This window comes from Ochotona princeps, chromosome 2 (assembly GCF_030435755.1).
Source record: "Ochotona princeps isolate mOchPri1 chromosome 2, mOchPri1.hap1, whole genome shotgun sequence".
NCBI lineage: Eukaryota > Metazoa > Chordata > Mammalia > Lagomorpha > Ochotonidae > Ochotona > Ochotona princeps.
The window spans coordinates 29,877,161-29,889,386 of NC_080833.1; the positions used below are offsets into that span (position 1 = coordinate 29,877,161).

Genomic DNA, 12,226 nt, shown 5'->3' on the forward strand with positions numbered 1-12,226 from the left:
ACTAGAAGCTTGAGAGGGATATAATAAATTTTCATTTCAATGTCAAGTCGCTAAAAATATTTAACGAGGCTTCACATTCTTTTTTTAAAAAGATTTATTTATTTTTATTACAAAGTCAGATATACAGATATACAGAGAGAAGGAGAGACAGAGAGGAAGATCTTCCATCTGATGATTCACTCCCCAAGTGACCACAATGGCCTGTGCTGCGCCGATTTGAAGCCAGGAGCCCGGAGCTCTTCTGGGTCTCCCACGCGGGTGCAGGATCCCAAGGCTTTGGGCCATCCTCAACTGCTTTCCCAGGCCACAAGCAAGGAGCTGGATGGAAAGCAGAGCCACCGGCTGGGCCTGAGGCTTCACATCCTTAAACTTTGATAGATCGCACCTTATACTGGCAGTGAGGACCACAGTGTTCCACATGCTGAGACTGCCATGACCTGCAATGTTAAGATTCTGTTATGGCAGAATTCTGCCTTGATAAGAGCTTGCTTTGAGCAGATGCTCCTAAGCCTGTTTTTGTCATTTTATTTAACGTCTGACACATGTGCTATATTTTATACAGTATACTGGAGTGTTTACATACAAATTTAAATATTGTAAGTTGCTAGAGAAGAGCTGTAACTTTTGCTATTAGTGACATTCAAAAAGAATTTTAAATAAAGGTAACTGGATCTACTTATTCTGCCCATAAAGACAGTACTAATTGATTGTGTCTAGTGGGTTAAGAAGTGGCATTCAGTGTAATTAAACATGCATGTTTATTGCCATTTCTAAATAGTTAGAATGTATGTGAAAATTAAATTTAAACCAAATCCTAAAGTATTTCTTTTGGGTGCTGTGAAAATCACTCTCCTGAATTCTCTCGAAGTTTTCCTCCCATTCTGAAAAAAATTCATGAAAATTCCAGTTTGTTTTTTCTTGCTCAGTAAAGTACTTTCATATATGTCACCTTGTGGCTGTCTCTGATAAGCCCCTGAGCATTGACAGGGAAGAAGTAATATTACCTTTCCGTCCTGAAAGTCTGTCTACAGATTAAAGCCCACATCCTGGACTAGTGACCCTCTCGTCCAGGACTGCCTTCTTATTACCAGTTCGGTTTTGTTGTTGTTGTTGTTGTTGTTAGCATACTACACTGGAAAATTAATTTTCTGTATGATCAGTTTTTTAATTAAAATACAATAACCTAACATTTAGAAGTTTTTCGTCACCATGCTAATCCAATTATTTTTAAGACAATATTGTTATACATGGCTTTTTGTACAGTGAAATCAGTGCTCATGTGAGTACCTTAATTTATTCTGTACCTGAATGTAATGTTATATCATGAATATTTTTCATGTTTCTTTATAATATTTAAAATGACATGACCTGGTCCTTATTTAATTTGGAAAACATTTTAGAGAAATGAAGAATCAACCTGGGAAGAATAAAGGTGCAATTATGTAATCAGGAACAGAACCAAAGACCAAAAGAGCATGAGCCTGATTTATTGGCACTTTTTTTGTCTTCCTGGTGGGGCAAGAGGAGCCAGAAGAGGTCTTGAAAGGAAGGCAGAGAATCTTCTTTAAAAACTCTATAAAAAGGGCTCATTGTAATGTTTTATTAAATTAATAATGGATATTTTTATGCCCTGAATTGTTATTCATTATTCATTTTTTATTGTCTTGAATGATACTGATATTAAAGGTGAAATTTTTTCACTTCATTATAAATCCTCATTCCAAAATGTGACAGATAGTTTTCTAAAAACCTAGTAATTTTACCAGTGCTTGATTTGCAAAAACTAGGGCAGGATCCAAAGGATTTAAGAACAGAGTTTAAATTTCCTCTAGAAAGGATTAAGAATCATTACTGCTAAAGAGCTAAACTATCTCAAGTGACACTTTGTTGCCTGGCAGCTAAAATGATTTGTCTTTCCATAAGTATGTTGTCTTGTGCTGTGTTAACTTCCTGATACCCAAGCTTAAAGTGAGTGTCAAAGAACAAACGGCTTGCCTGTATGTATGCCTAACACATTGGTCTTGCCTTGTTTGTCTCCTTGTCCTTCTGCTCAGGTTCCATACTGCCCCCTGTAGGAAGTTCTGTAGGCAGTGTAAACGGATACCACACCTGCAAAGGTGAGAATGCCATTTCCACAGTGCCTCTTTGTTGGATGTGTTAGGACGGTGTTCATGCTTGCATCTGTGTATGTTTCAAAATGTGTGGGAGAATGGCTGCCAAGAAAATCAGAGGGAGGAAATTGGGAAAAGCAACTACAATGCCACTCTGTTTGCCGGATGTGGACTAAATAGGTTGGCGACCTCAGAACTAAATGCATCCATGAAACAAACAGGATTATTGGATAAGGCCAGTTTAAAATTTTTTTGAAAAAATATGTATGGGCAGGTGTTTAGCTTAGCAGTTAAGACCCCGTGTCCCATATTGGGTTTGAGTCCTAGCTCCCAGCACATACCCTGGAGGTCGACAGGCTCAAGTCATTTCATCCTTACTGCTCTTGTAGTAGACCTGGATTGAATTCCTGGCTTGGGCCATCCCAGTTCCAGCTTTTATATATTAGGAAGTAAATCAATAGATGGGAGATTCCTGTCTGTCTGTCTGTCTAATCAGTTTCTCAGTATCTCTTCCAAGTAAATGAGTAAATAAAAATCCAGACAATTCTCTATATGAGGTCAGTGTTGTTGTGCAGTGGGTTAGACCATAGCTCCTGAAGTCAGCATCCTTTATTAGAGTGCTGATTTGAGTCCTGGGTACTCTACTTCTGATACAGCTTCCTGCTGAAGTACCCAGAAAGGCAGCAAAAGATGGCCACATCTGGGCCCCTGCCACTCCTGTGGGAGATCAGGGTGGGGGTCCTGGCTCCCAGCCTTGGCCTGGCCCAGACCTGGCTGTGGTGGCAAATTGGAAAATAAAGTAGCGATAGATCTCTATGTCTCTCTTTTTCTTCTTCCCTTTCTCTCTGTTATTCTGCCTTTCAAATAAATAAAAAAATATTTTGGGGGGAAATCCTCTTCACCTGTGTATATGAATTTTTGAATTATAAAGAAACCATTCTATTCTAAAGGTACCTGATCTGGCCCTCAGTCTCTCAGCTTTGTAGCCTGTCTAGTTTGGAACAGAGACAGCAGACGAATGCTCCTAAATCCATTAACCCAACTAACACTGACTTCTTACCTTTGTTCCCATCACTTTTGATTCCATGTGTGTTGAGCATTTTAAGGTATACACCTTATACATCCGACTGTATCGTGCCAAAACCCTCATTATGTGATATGACGGGGAGATAATCTCTGGTTTGCTATAAGAGTGGGACAGATGCTTAATCCTGACAAGTAAATTTAAGAGTGAGGAACCGAGGGGAACGCTTGGAGAGCTATGTGCACTGATTTCTGTCTCTGTGATACTAGATCTGACGGAGATCCAGTGTGACATGTCAGATGTAAACCTGAAGTATGAGAAACTCGGGGGAGTACTTCGTGAGCGTCAAGAAAGCCTTCAGGCTGTCTTTAACAGAATGAATGAAATTCAGAAGGAAACAAATTCGGTGCTGCAGTGGCTAGAATCAAAAGAGGAAATACTGAAAACCATGGATGCCTCTTTGTCTCCAACCAAGACAGAAACAGTGAAAGCCCAAGCTGAATCTAACAAGGTACTGTGTTTGCAGCTGCTGCAGCCAGACACTAAAAGGAAGGGACTTTGTACCAGTGTTCCTGCCGTGCCTAGCTGCCCGAGAGAGACCTGGCTGCCTGCCTGTGCTGTGAGGAGCAGTATGGAAATGAATCACATGCCTTAAATCTCCTGAAGAGTTTCCTTACCTATACAGTTAGAGATTGTTATATATCAACAACAGAAACAAAGCCAGATGTGTTCGAAAAAGACTAGCCCTTCCCTGGAAGCATTAGCTGAGTAAGAATGGAATCTCATTTGTGACACTTCCAAGAGAATCAAACTATACTACTCAAAGCCCCTTTCTAACTCTCAGAAGGATCTGAAAAAAAAAAAAATAGAGTTTATAATTCATTCTTAAGGTGGACAGGTGGGAAAAGGGAAAATGTCAGGTTAAAGACCATAGAAAATTCCTGAAAGAAATTTTTGTATTTCACTTTCCTCCAACTGTAAAATATCAGCATCCTCATCATCATATGTTGGTACTTTTGGTTTGTAGGGAGTGATAATTCCTTCATATTGGGTTATGCTGATACGTTATACAGAAAAGAAGCTGAAATACTGCCATCGTGATTTTCTTTTTGAAAGCAATATTAAAACAGAAAGATTAAATATCAAAATCATAAGCAAGTCCTGAGTAGAATCAGAGAGGAACTTGGAATTGGCACCCACTTCTCCAGTTGTTTTTGCAACACCAGAGCTTTTTCACTGTAGAGAGAACCTCATGTCATGCATGATATTCTTTCTCCTAGGCCTTCCTGGCTGAGTTAGAACAGAATTCTCCAAAAATCCAAAAAGTCAAGGAAGCCCTGGCTGGGTTGCTTGTGACGTATCCCAACTCACAAGAAGCAGAACATTGGAAGAAAATGCAAGAGGAACTCAGTAAGTTGTCACAGGGTTATTGTCTCTGTCGTCAAAGCAAATAGAGCATTGCAGCACATTCTGAAAAGCAAGAATTTTTTTTAGTTAATCTTTTGTTTTAAGATTTATTTTGTTTTTGAATTGCAAAGTCAGATTTACACAGAGAATAAGAGACACAAAGAAAGACCTTCGATCCGTTGATTCACTCCCTAAGTGGACACAACGACCAGAACTAAATTGATCCAAAACCAGGAGCCAGGAGCTTCCTCCAGGTCTCCCTCACAGGTGCAGGGTCCCAAGGCTTTGGGCCGTCCTTGACTGCATGCCTAGGCCACAAGCAGAGAGCTGGATAGAAAGCGGGGTAGCCAGGACACAAACCAGTGCAAATATGGGACCGCAGGGTATGCAAGGTGAATGCTTTAGCCACTAGGCTACCACTGGGCCCTTTGGTTAATCTTTATAAGCAAGAAGGAGACCCAGATAGAACTAAGGAGTAAATCTCATTAGGGAAAAATATTTAGAGATTCCACTGAAAGAGTCAGAAGTTTGGTTTTCTTTGACAGGTTAAACTGATACCATTACTATACCTCCAAACTAAAGAAAACATTGATGATAAAAATGAGAAATGGCAGGGAGGGGTACAGGTATTGTGGTACAGTAGGTCAGGCCTCTCTTACGACGCCTTCATCCATACAGCAGATGAGGCTCTTGAATCACCGTCACCCACATGGAAGGCCGAGATGGAGTTCCTGGCTCCTGACTTCAGCCTGGCCTGATCCTAGCTGTTGTGGCCAATTGGGGAGTGAACCAGAGAAAGGAAGATTGATATCTCTTTCTCTGTGACTTACGCATAAACAAATCTTTCTTTAAAGAAAATATGGAAGATTGTCTACATATTCAATAAAGACATTAGATCAAATAATGTGTTCATAATATTGAGATTAGTATTTTAGCATAATACCTTGGCAGCATGAAAGATGTTTATAATATAGTAAATTTTAAAACAGACTATGAAATAATGTAATATATTTGCATTAATATATGTATATTCTATGCAGTTTTAGCTCATGCAGTTTTGTATAGCTATTATGGCAATCAAGATATAGAGTTGTTATTTGGTTATAACATTTTAAAGGTTATTTTTAATTTAAAAAATGCCTGTGGGGTCATTTCCTGTAGTATATTAGGAACATAATTTAAGGATCAGGTCAGTTGCTGATGATTCTCTCATTTCCTGTCAACAGATTCCCGATGGGAAAGGGCCACTGAGGTGACTGTGGCTCGACAAAAGCAGCTAGAGGAGTCTGCAAGCCAGCTGGCCTGCTTCCAGGCTGCAGAGTCTCAGCTTCGGCCCTGGCTGATGGAGAAGGAACTGATGATGGGGGTGCTAGGGCCCCTGTCTATTGACCCCAACATGCTGAATGCACAGAAGCAACAGGTCCAGGTAAGCCATTACAGACCAACACATTCGAGCAAGGGAAGTGGAGTCACATGAACCTTGGTTTAAATTCTATTCCCAGCAAGTCGATTTTTTTATTTTATTATTTTTTTAAATATTGTTTACATAGTTAAGAGGGATGCATACCCAGTGGGACTCTAAATTGGGGTGGGAAGGATCGAGATATGAAGGAAGTTGGGTAGGGCAAATGTTTCAGTCCTGTTCTTTATTTTCTCCTGTGTGCACTGGGCAGGGAAAGGGGGACACTTCTGTCCAACCTATCCCACCCCCAGCCCTGATTCTTGTGCTTGCCAGTGGGAGCTACAGCCTAGCAAGGGAGTGCCCACAGTTCCCCTACCAGACCCACTCCCAGCCCCGGATCTCGCCCTTGTCAGGGAGTACTGCCATCCAGCCTGACAGACTTGCATCCAGTTCCAGCACTTGCCAGTAAGTGCTGTGGCCAAGCCCAGCTGACCCACACCCATTTTGGCTCTCACATGTGCCAGTGGGTGCGGCAACCTAGCCCTCCTGGCCAGCCCTCAGACCCAGCCCACATGCAGGCTGACAGGTGCTACAGCCCTGCCCGGACTGGCCCGCCCTTAATCCCAGCTCTTACATTCATCAGTGGAAGTAGCAGCCTAGCAGGGGAGTTCCTGAAGTTCCCCTATCAGGCCACCTCCCAGACCCAGGCCTTGTACAAGCTAGTGGGTTCTGCAGTCTAGAGTGACATGGCCCACCCTGAGTCCTGGCATTCACGAGCAAGTACTGAGGCCCAGCCCAACCAGCCTGCATCAGTTCCAGCTCTCACCTGGTGGGTGCAACAACCTGACCTAGGCTGGCCTACCCCCAGACCCAGCTCTCATGTGAACTGGCAGGTGCCATGGCCTAGCCTAGCCCATCCTGCTCCCATTCTGGCTCTCCCCAACAAGTAGACTTCATGTCATTTTCAGAAGTCATTTAATTCCCCGAAATTTTGCCATCCTTCCTGGGTGTAAAAGAGATGTTCTAATATATGTATCATCTTGCCTATCAAATGGTAAACAGTTAATGGCCCTGATTTTATTGTTATTAACAGAGTAGATGTGAGAGTAGGAAACTTTCTGAATAAATTGTAGAATTGTACCTTACTTTTAATCCCTGTAGTGATCAACATTACTTAATGTAATATCTTGAATTTACCTCCTTCAAGATTTTTCCTAATCAAATATTTAAAAAAAACCTTGATTCAGGTGCCTGACGTTATAGAAATTTAGGTTGTTTAGAATTCTGTCATTTGAAACAAAATCCTGCCTAGAATCTCTCTTGCTCTGCTTTCTGTCTCTTCCTTTTTACGTGCCACCACATTCCCTAAGACATAAGAGTAATTTTTTTTCAAAGATATATATATATATATTCTTTTTTAATTGGAAAGTCAGATATACAAAGAGGGAGGAGAGACAGAGAAGATCTTCCATCCCCAAGTGACCACAACAATTGGAGCTGAGCTGATCTGAACCCAGGAGCTTCTTTTGGGTCTCCCATGTGGGTGCAGGGTCCCAAGGCTTTGGGCCATCCTGGACTGCTTTCCCAGGCCACAAGCAGGGAGCTGGATGGGGAGTGGGGCTGCTGGGATACAAACTGGCACCCATATTAGATCCCGGTGCATGCAAGCGGAGGACTTCAGCCACTAGGTTACTGCACAGGGCCCACCCTGATTTTTAGAGGAACTATTTCAACCCCTGAATCTAAATAATTATTGAGTCTTTGTCTACCTGAACATGTTTTTTTAGTACAATAATTTACATACTTTTTGGTCTCATAGGGCAGGACTTGTGGAATGGTAAATTAAGCTGCTACTTGCAAAGCCTGTGTCCCACATTGGTGCTCAGATAATGTATCCAAGAAGGCAGAGGATGATGGCTCAAGTACTTGGGTCGCTGCTGTCCACATGGAGACCTCAAAGGAGTTCTAGACTCTTAGCTTTGGGCTTGTTCCAAACATGGCTATTGCAACCATGTGGGGAATGGAAGATGTGTGTGTGTGTGTGTGTGTGTGTGTGTGTGTGTGTGTGTGTGTTACTCTCCTCTTCAAACATAAATAAGTAATTTTTTTAAAGCTGTAACATTTTCATTTAAAAAAAGTATTTTCCAAAACACAGGTAGTTTTTAATAAAAGTGACATTGTTTTCTGTCTTTACAAATCTTAATAACATCTGGCTTAGTAGAATATTCTCACATCTACTTCTGTGTTCAATCTGAGACACTAGTTAACTTCTGGAAGACACTACTGAGCATTTGTGAAAGAACAAGAATTCTAGTATGCAAGCAACATCTTAATACTATTATGAGAATAGTCTGTATTGCGTGGACTCCTTGTGAGGGCGTTCCAGGGGTTCCTGAACCATACTTTGAGAACCGTTGTTGTGATCTTTTTCCTTTTCTCCATTCTCTCTGTTGATTTTATCTCTGGACTTTACCATTGGAACAGTGTACTTGGAGGTCTCTTTTTCTAGTTTTAAAATTATCTCCTTAGCATCATGCAACTGAATTTATTTCCGATGTCTAATGATTCTAGGCTGCCTATTAAAGTGAGTCGAAATATCTACTTAATGTGAATATGAAGTTATTTCAGAAATTTCATGGGAAACTGAATTAAAATGGGCCTGTTTTGGTGCAGAATGTTATGAAATACATGGAAAATATGCATAGTGACAAAACGATGTATGGCGTTCAAAACAGACTTTATTTTTGGTAATAATTATTTTTATTTTTGATGATTTTTATATAGTTGATTAGGGTACAAAGGGTCAAAGGCTATAGGAAGGAGGATGAGACCATTATTTCCACATTATCTTGTTTCCCTTCCTGTATCTAGAGGAAGGGGGAAATAAACAGAGAAGTCACACCCAGCCTCCCAACCACCTCCATAGCCTGAGATGGAGAACAGCCACCTGACACCACCCCTGGATCCCCAGTGTGGGGCACGCTCCAAGGGTCCTGCTCAGGAGGTTTTGATAGTTCAGCAGTTCTGAATTACTGCCGATCTCGCCACTCCCAGCATGATGAAATCTCTCCAGAATCCACTGGTTGACGTAATCCACCTTAGAGTCTCCGTTTGCCCAGATACTCACTGCAAAAACATGGCTGGGGCAGTTGGTCAATTTGTTCTGTCCTCTGTTCTCTGTTATGGTACCAGGTGTCCTCTGCAGACTCCAATGTACTGCCATATCCTCCATGTGCATCTGGGTATGCTGGCAGACTTAATTTAAAAAATAAGAAGAAGAAGATTTATTCTTATTAGAAAGGCAGATTTACAGAGGAGAGACAAAGATCTTCCATCCATTGGTTCTCTCTCCCAAATGATCACAATTGCTGGAGCTAAGCTAATCTGAAGCTAGGATCCAGGAGCTGGATCAGAAGTGGAGCAGCCAGGACACAAACCAATGCCTATGTGGGATACTCATGCTTGCAGGTAGAGGATTAGCCAGTTGAGCCATCGCACCAGCTCCTCTTATTACATTTACTAGAGTTCAGTTTTTGCCTGTCTGTTATCTCTTCAGATCATATTATGTTTACTTTTGTACAGTATTGATGCTCAGTGTTTTTCATAAAGCATCTCATTTAATCCTTGTTATAACCAAGTTATTTTAATATCCTTGATTTTTTACACATAAGGAAGCTACAGCCTGAAAACCTTAGTAATACGTGCCTATAATTTTATAGTTAGCAAGTAATGCTGGAGCATTTGACTGCAGGAGCCTAACTCCAGAACCTGTAATTCAGACTTCTTTGATGAGAGCATCAGGGGTAGAAAATAGATAAAAAGCGCCCAACACGATAGCCTAGTGGCTAAATACTCACCTTGCATCTGTTGGGATCCCATATGAGTGCTAGTTTGTGTCCCAGCTGCTCCACTTCCTTTCAGCTCCCTGTTGTGGACTTGCAAAGCATTAGAGGACAGCCCAATGCCTTGGAACCTTGCACCCGTGTGGGAGACCAGGAAAAAGCTCCTGGCTTCTGGCTTCGGATTGGCTCAGCTCCAGCCATTGCAAGCACTTGGGGAGTGAACTAGCAGACAGATCTTTCTCTTTGTGTCTCCTTTTGCCTGTACATCTGCCTTTCTAATAAAAATAAGTCTGTTTTAAAAATAAAATAGATAAGGGCTCGGCGGCATGGCCTAGCGGCTAAAGTCCTCGCCTTGAAAGCCCCGGGATCCCATATGGGCCCCGGTTCTGATCCCGGCAGCTCCACTTCCCATCCAGCTCCCTGTTTGTGGCCTGGGAAAGCAGTTGAGGACGGCCCAATGCATTGGGACCCTGGACCCGTGTGGGAGACCTGGAAGAGGTTCCAGGTTCCCGGCATCGGATCGGCGCGCACTGGCCCGTTGCGGCTCACTTGGGGAGTGAATCATCGGACGGAAGATCTTCCTCTCTGTCTCTCCTCCTCTCTGTATATCTGGCTGTAATAAAATGAATAAATCTTTTTAAAAAAAACAGAAAATAGATAAAGAGCTATGGCTGATACTGTGGTAGGTTAAGTCAGTACCTGCTCTCCCATTTGGGTGCCAGTCTTTGTTCTTGCTGCTTCAGTTCCAGCCCAGCTCCCTAATGTGGCTGGAAAAGTAACAGAAGATGCCCAAGTGTTTGGGCCCTTGCACTCACAAGGGAGACCCAAATGAAGCTTGTGGCTCCAGCCTGGCCTGATCCCACCTGTAGATGAAAAATACACCCCTCCCCCTCCCTCCTCCACTCTTCTCTCTCTCTCTCTCCTCCTCTTTTTTTCCTTCTCCATATACCCGATTTTCAAATAAGTAAAATCTTAAAAAAAAAAAAAAAAGGAGGTTAGAAAAAAAGATAAAATGCCATGGTCCTTGCTTTAAAGTAGCTCTTCATTTTTGTGTGTGCTATTGTATGTACAGATCATGTGTGCTGTTGAAATTTTGGGAAAGGAAAGTGGAGACATTAAGAATTGAAATGACAGAGCCAGATGTAATATGATGAGCCAGTGTTCCACTGTCTGTAGTTTGGAGGCCTGCACATAGCATGGCTATACTGAGGAATACCAATCCAGAGAACAAATTCAGTATCCCAACCTAGACCTATGTTAGTAACCAGTATTAAAACAGGACAAATAAGGAAAAGAAACAAAATAGATATAATGATACTTTCAAAATAAATTTGTATTAAACCATTGTCAGATGATTCTGTATTGGCCTAGAAGCCTGTTTCTTAAAATGTTTTTGGTTTATTTACTGTCTGGCACAATCCAAAATCAGTTTTTGTTTTGACATGGCTTTTAGTTCTGTTTTTCCTATCTAAACATCTTGGTGTTGTTTCTGTTTCAGTTTATGCTGAAGGAATTTGAAGCACGCAGGCAGCAGCATGAGCAGCTGAATGAGGCAGCTCAGGGCATCCTCGCAGGCCCCGGAGATGTCTCTCCATCTACCAGCCAAGTACAGAAGGAACTGCAGAGCATCAACCAGAAGTGGGTTGAGCTGACTGACAAACTCAACTCCCGCTCCAGCCAAATTGACCAAGCTATTATCAAAAGCACCCAGTACCAGGAGCTGCTTCAGGACTTATCAGAAAAGGTAAAGGCAGTTGGGCAGCGGTTAAGTGGCCAGTCGGCCATCAGCGCCCAACCTGAAGTTGTGAAGCAGCAACTGGAGGAAACCAGTGAGATTCGGTCCGATGTGGAGCGATTAGATCATGAGATTAAGGAGGCTCAGACACTGTGCAATGAGCTCTCAGTGCTCATTGGTGAGCAGTACCTCAAGGATGAGCTGAAGAAGCGTTTGGAAACAGTTGCCCTGCCTCTCCAAGGTTTAGAAGACCTTGCAGGTGAGTTGGAATGAAGCACACATTTGTGGCATTATCTGTGGCAAACAGAAAGGAGGATGGTTTAGTAGAAGGCCCAGGAACCATTTGATCATTCTTGAGTAGCTGAGCACTGAGAACAGTGTGAATAACCTCCGAACTACAGTGTCAACTTGATGATCGTTATACATTGAACATTAGGATATGTGAAATATTACATAGCTCAGTCCTAAAATTGAAACTCAAATGGAAATCTAACCAGCAGGTAAAAATTCCTGCTCATGGACACATACACAGAGACACATCTTATATACAAAATTAGAGCATACTTTGAGCTTATGATGACCTCACACAAGAAAAATTTTGTAATAAATCCAGTGCCTCTTTTTCTGGAAATGTTTATGACTTTCACTTTTTACTGGCTTAGAAGTAGAAGTTTATTTTTGTTATTCAGATCACCTTACAAGGTG

At 41.9% G+C, this 12,226-nt stretch overlaps 1 protein-coding gene across 9 annotated transcripts in view; it reads left to right on the top strand.

The window, feature by feature from the left end:
- Positions 1-12,226, top strand: part of MACF1 (microtubule actin crosslinking factor 1) — a 388,597-nt gene that overhangs the window by 281,518 nt on the left and 94,853 nt on the right. For 7 of the 9 annotated variants that reach the window (XM_058679238.1, XM_058679296.1, XM_058679275.1 and 4 more), the window contains 5 exons: positions 2,055-2,117; positions 3,405-3,646; positions 4,416-4,545; positions 5,769-5,968; positions 11,285-11,780. In XM_058679238.1, coding sequence (XP_058535221.1) covers positions 2,055-2,117; positions 3,405-3,646; positions 4,416-4,545; positions 5,769-5,968; positions 11,285-11,780 — 1,131 coding nt within the window. The remainder of the gene's footprint in view (positions 1-2,054; positions 2,118-3,404; positions 3,647-4,415; positions 4,546-5,768; positions 5,969-11,284; positions 11,781-12,226) is intronic. The other 2 variants (XM_058679261.1, XM_058679284.1) reach the window with 1 other exon arrangement.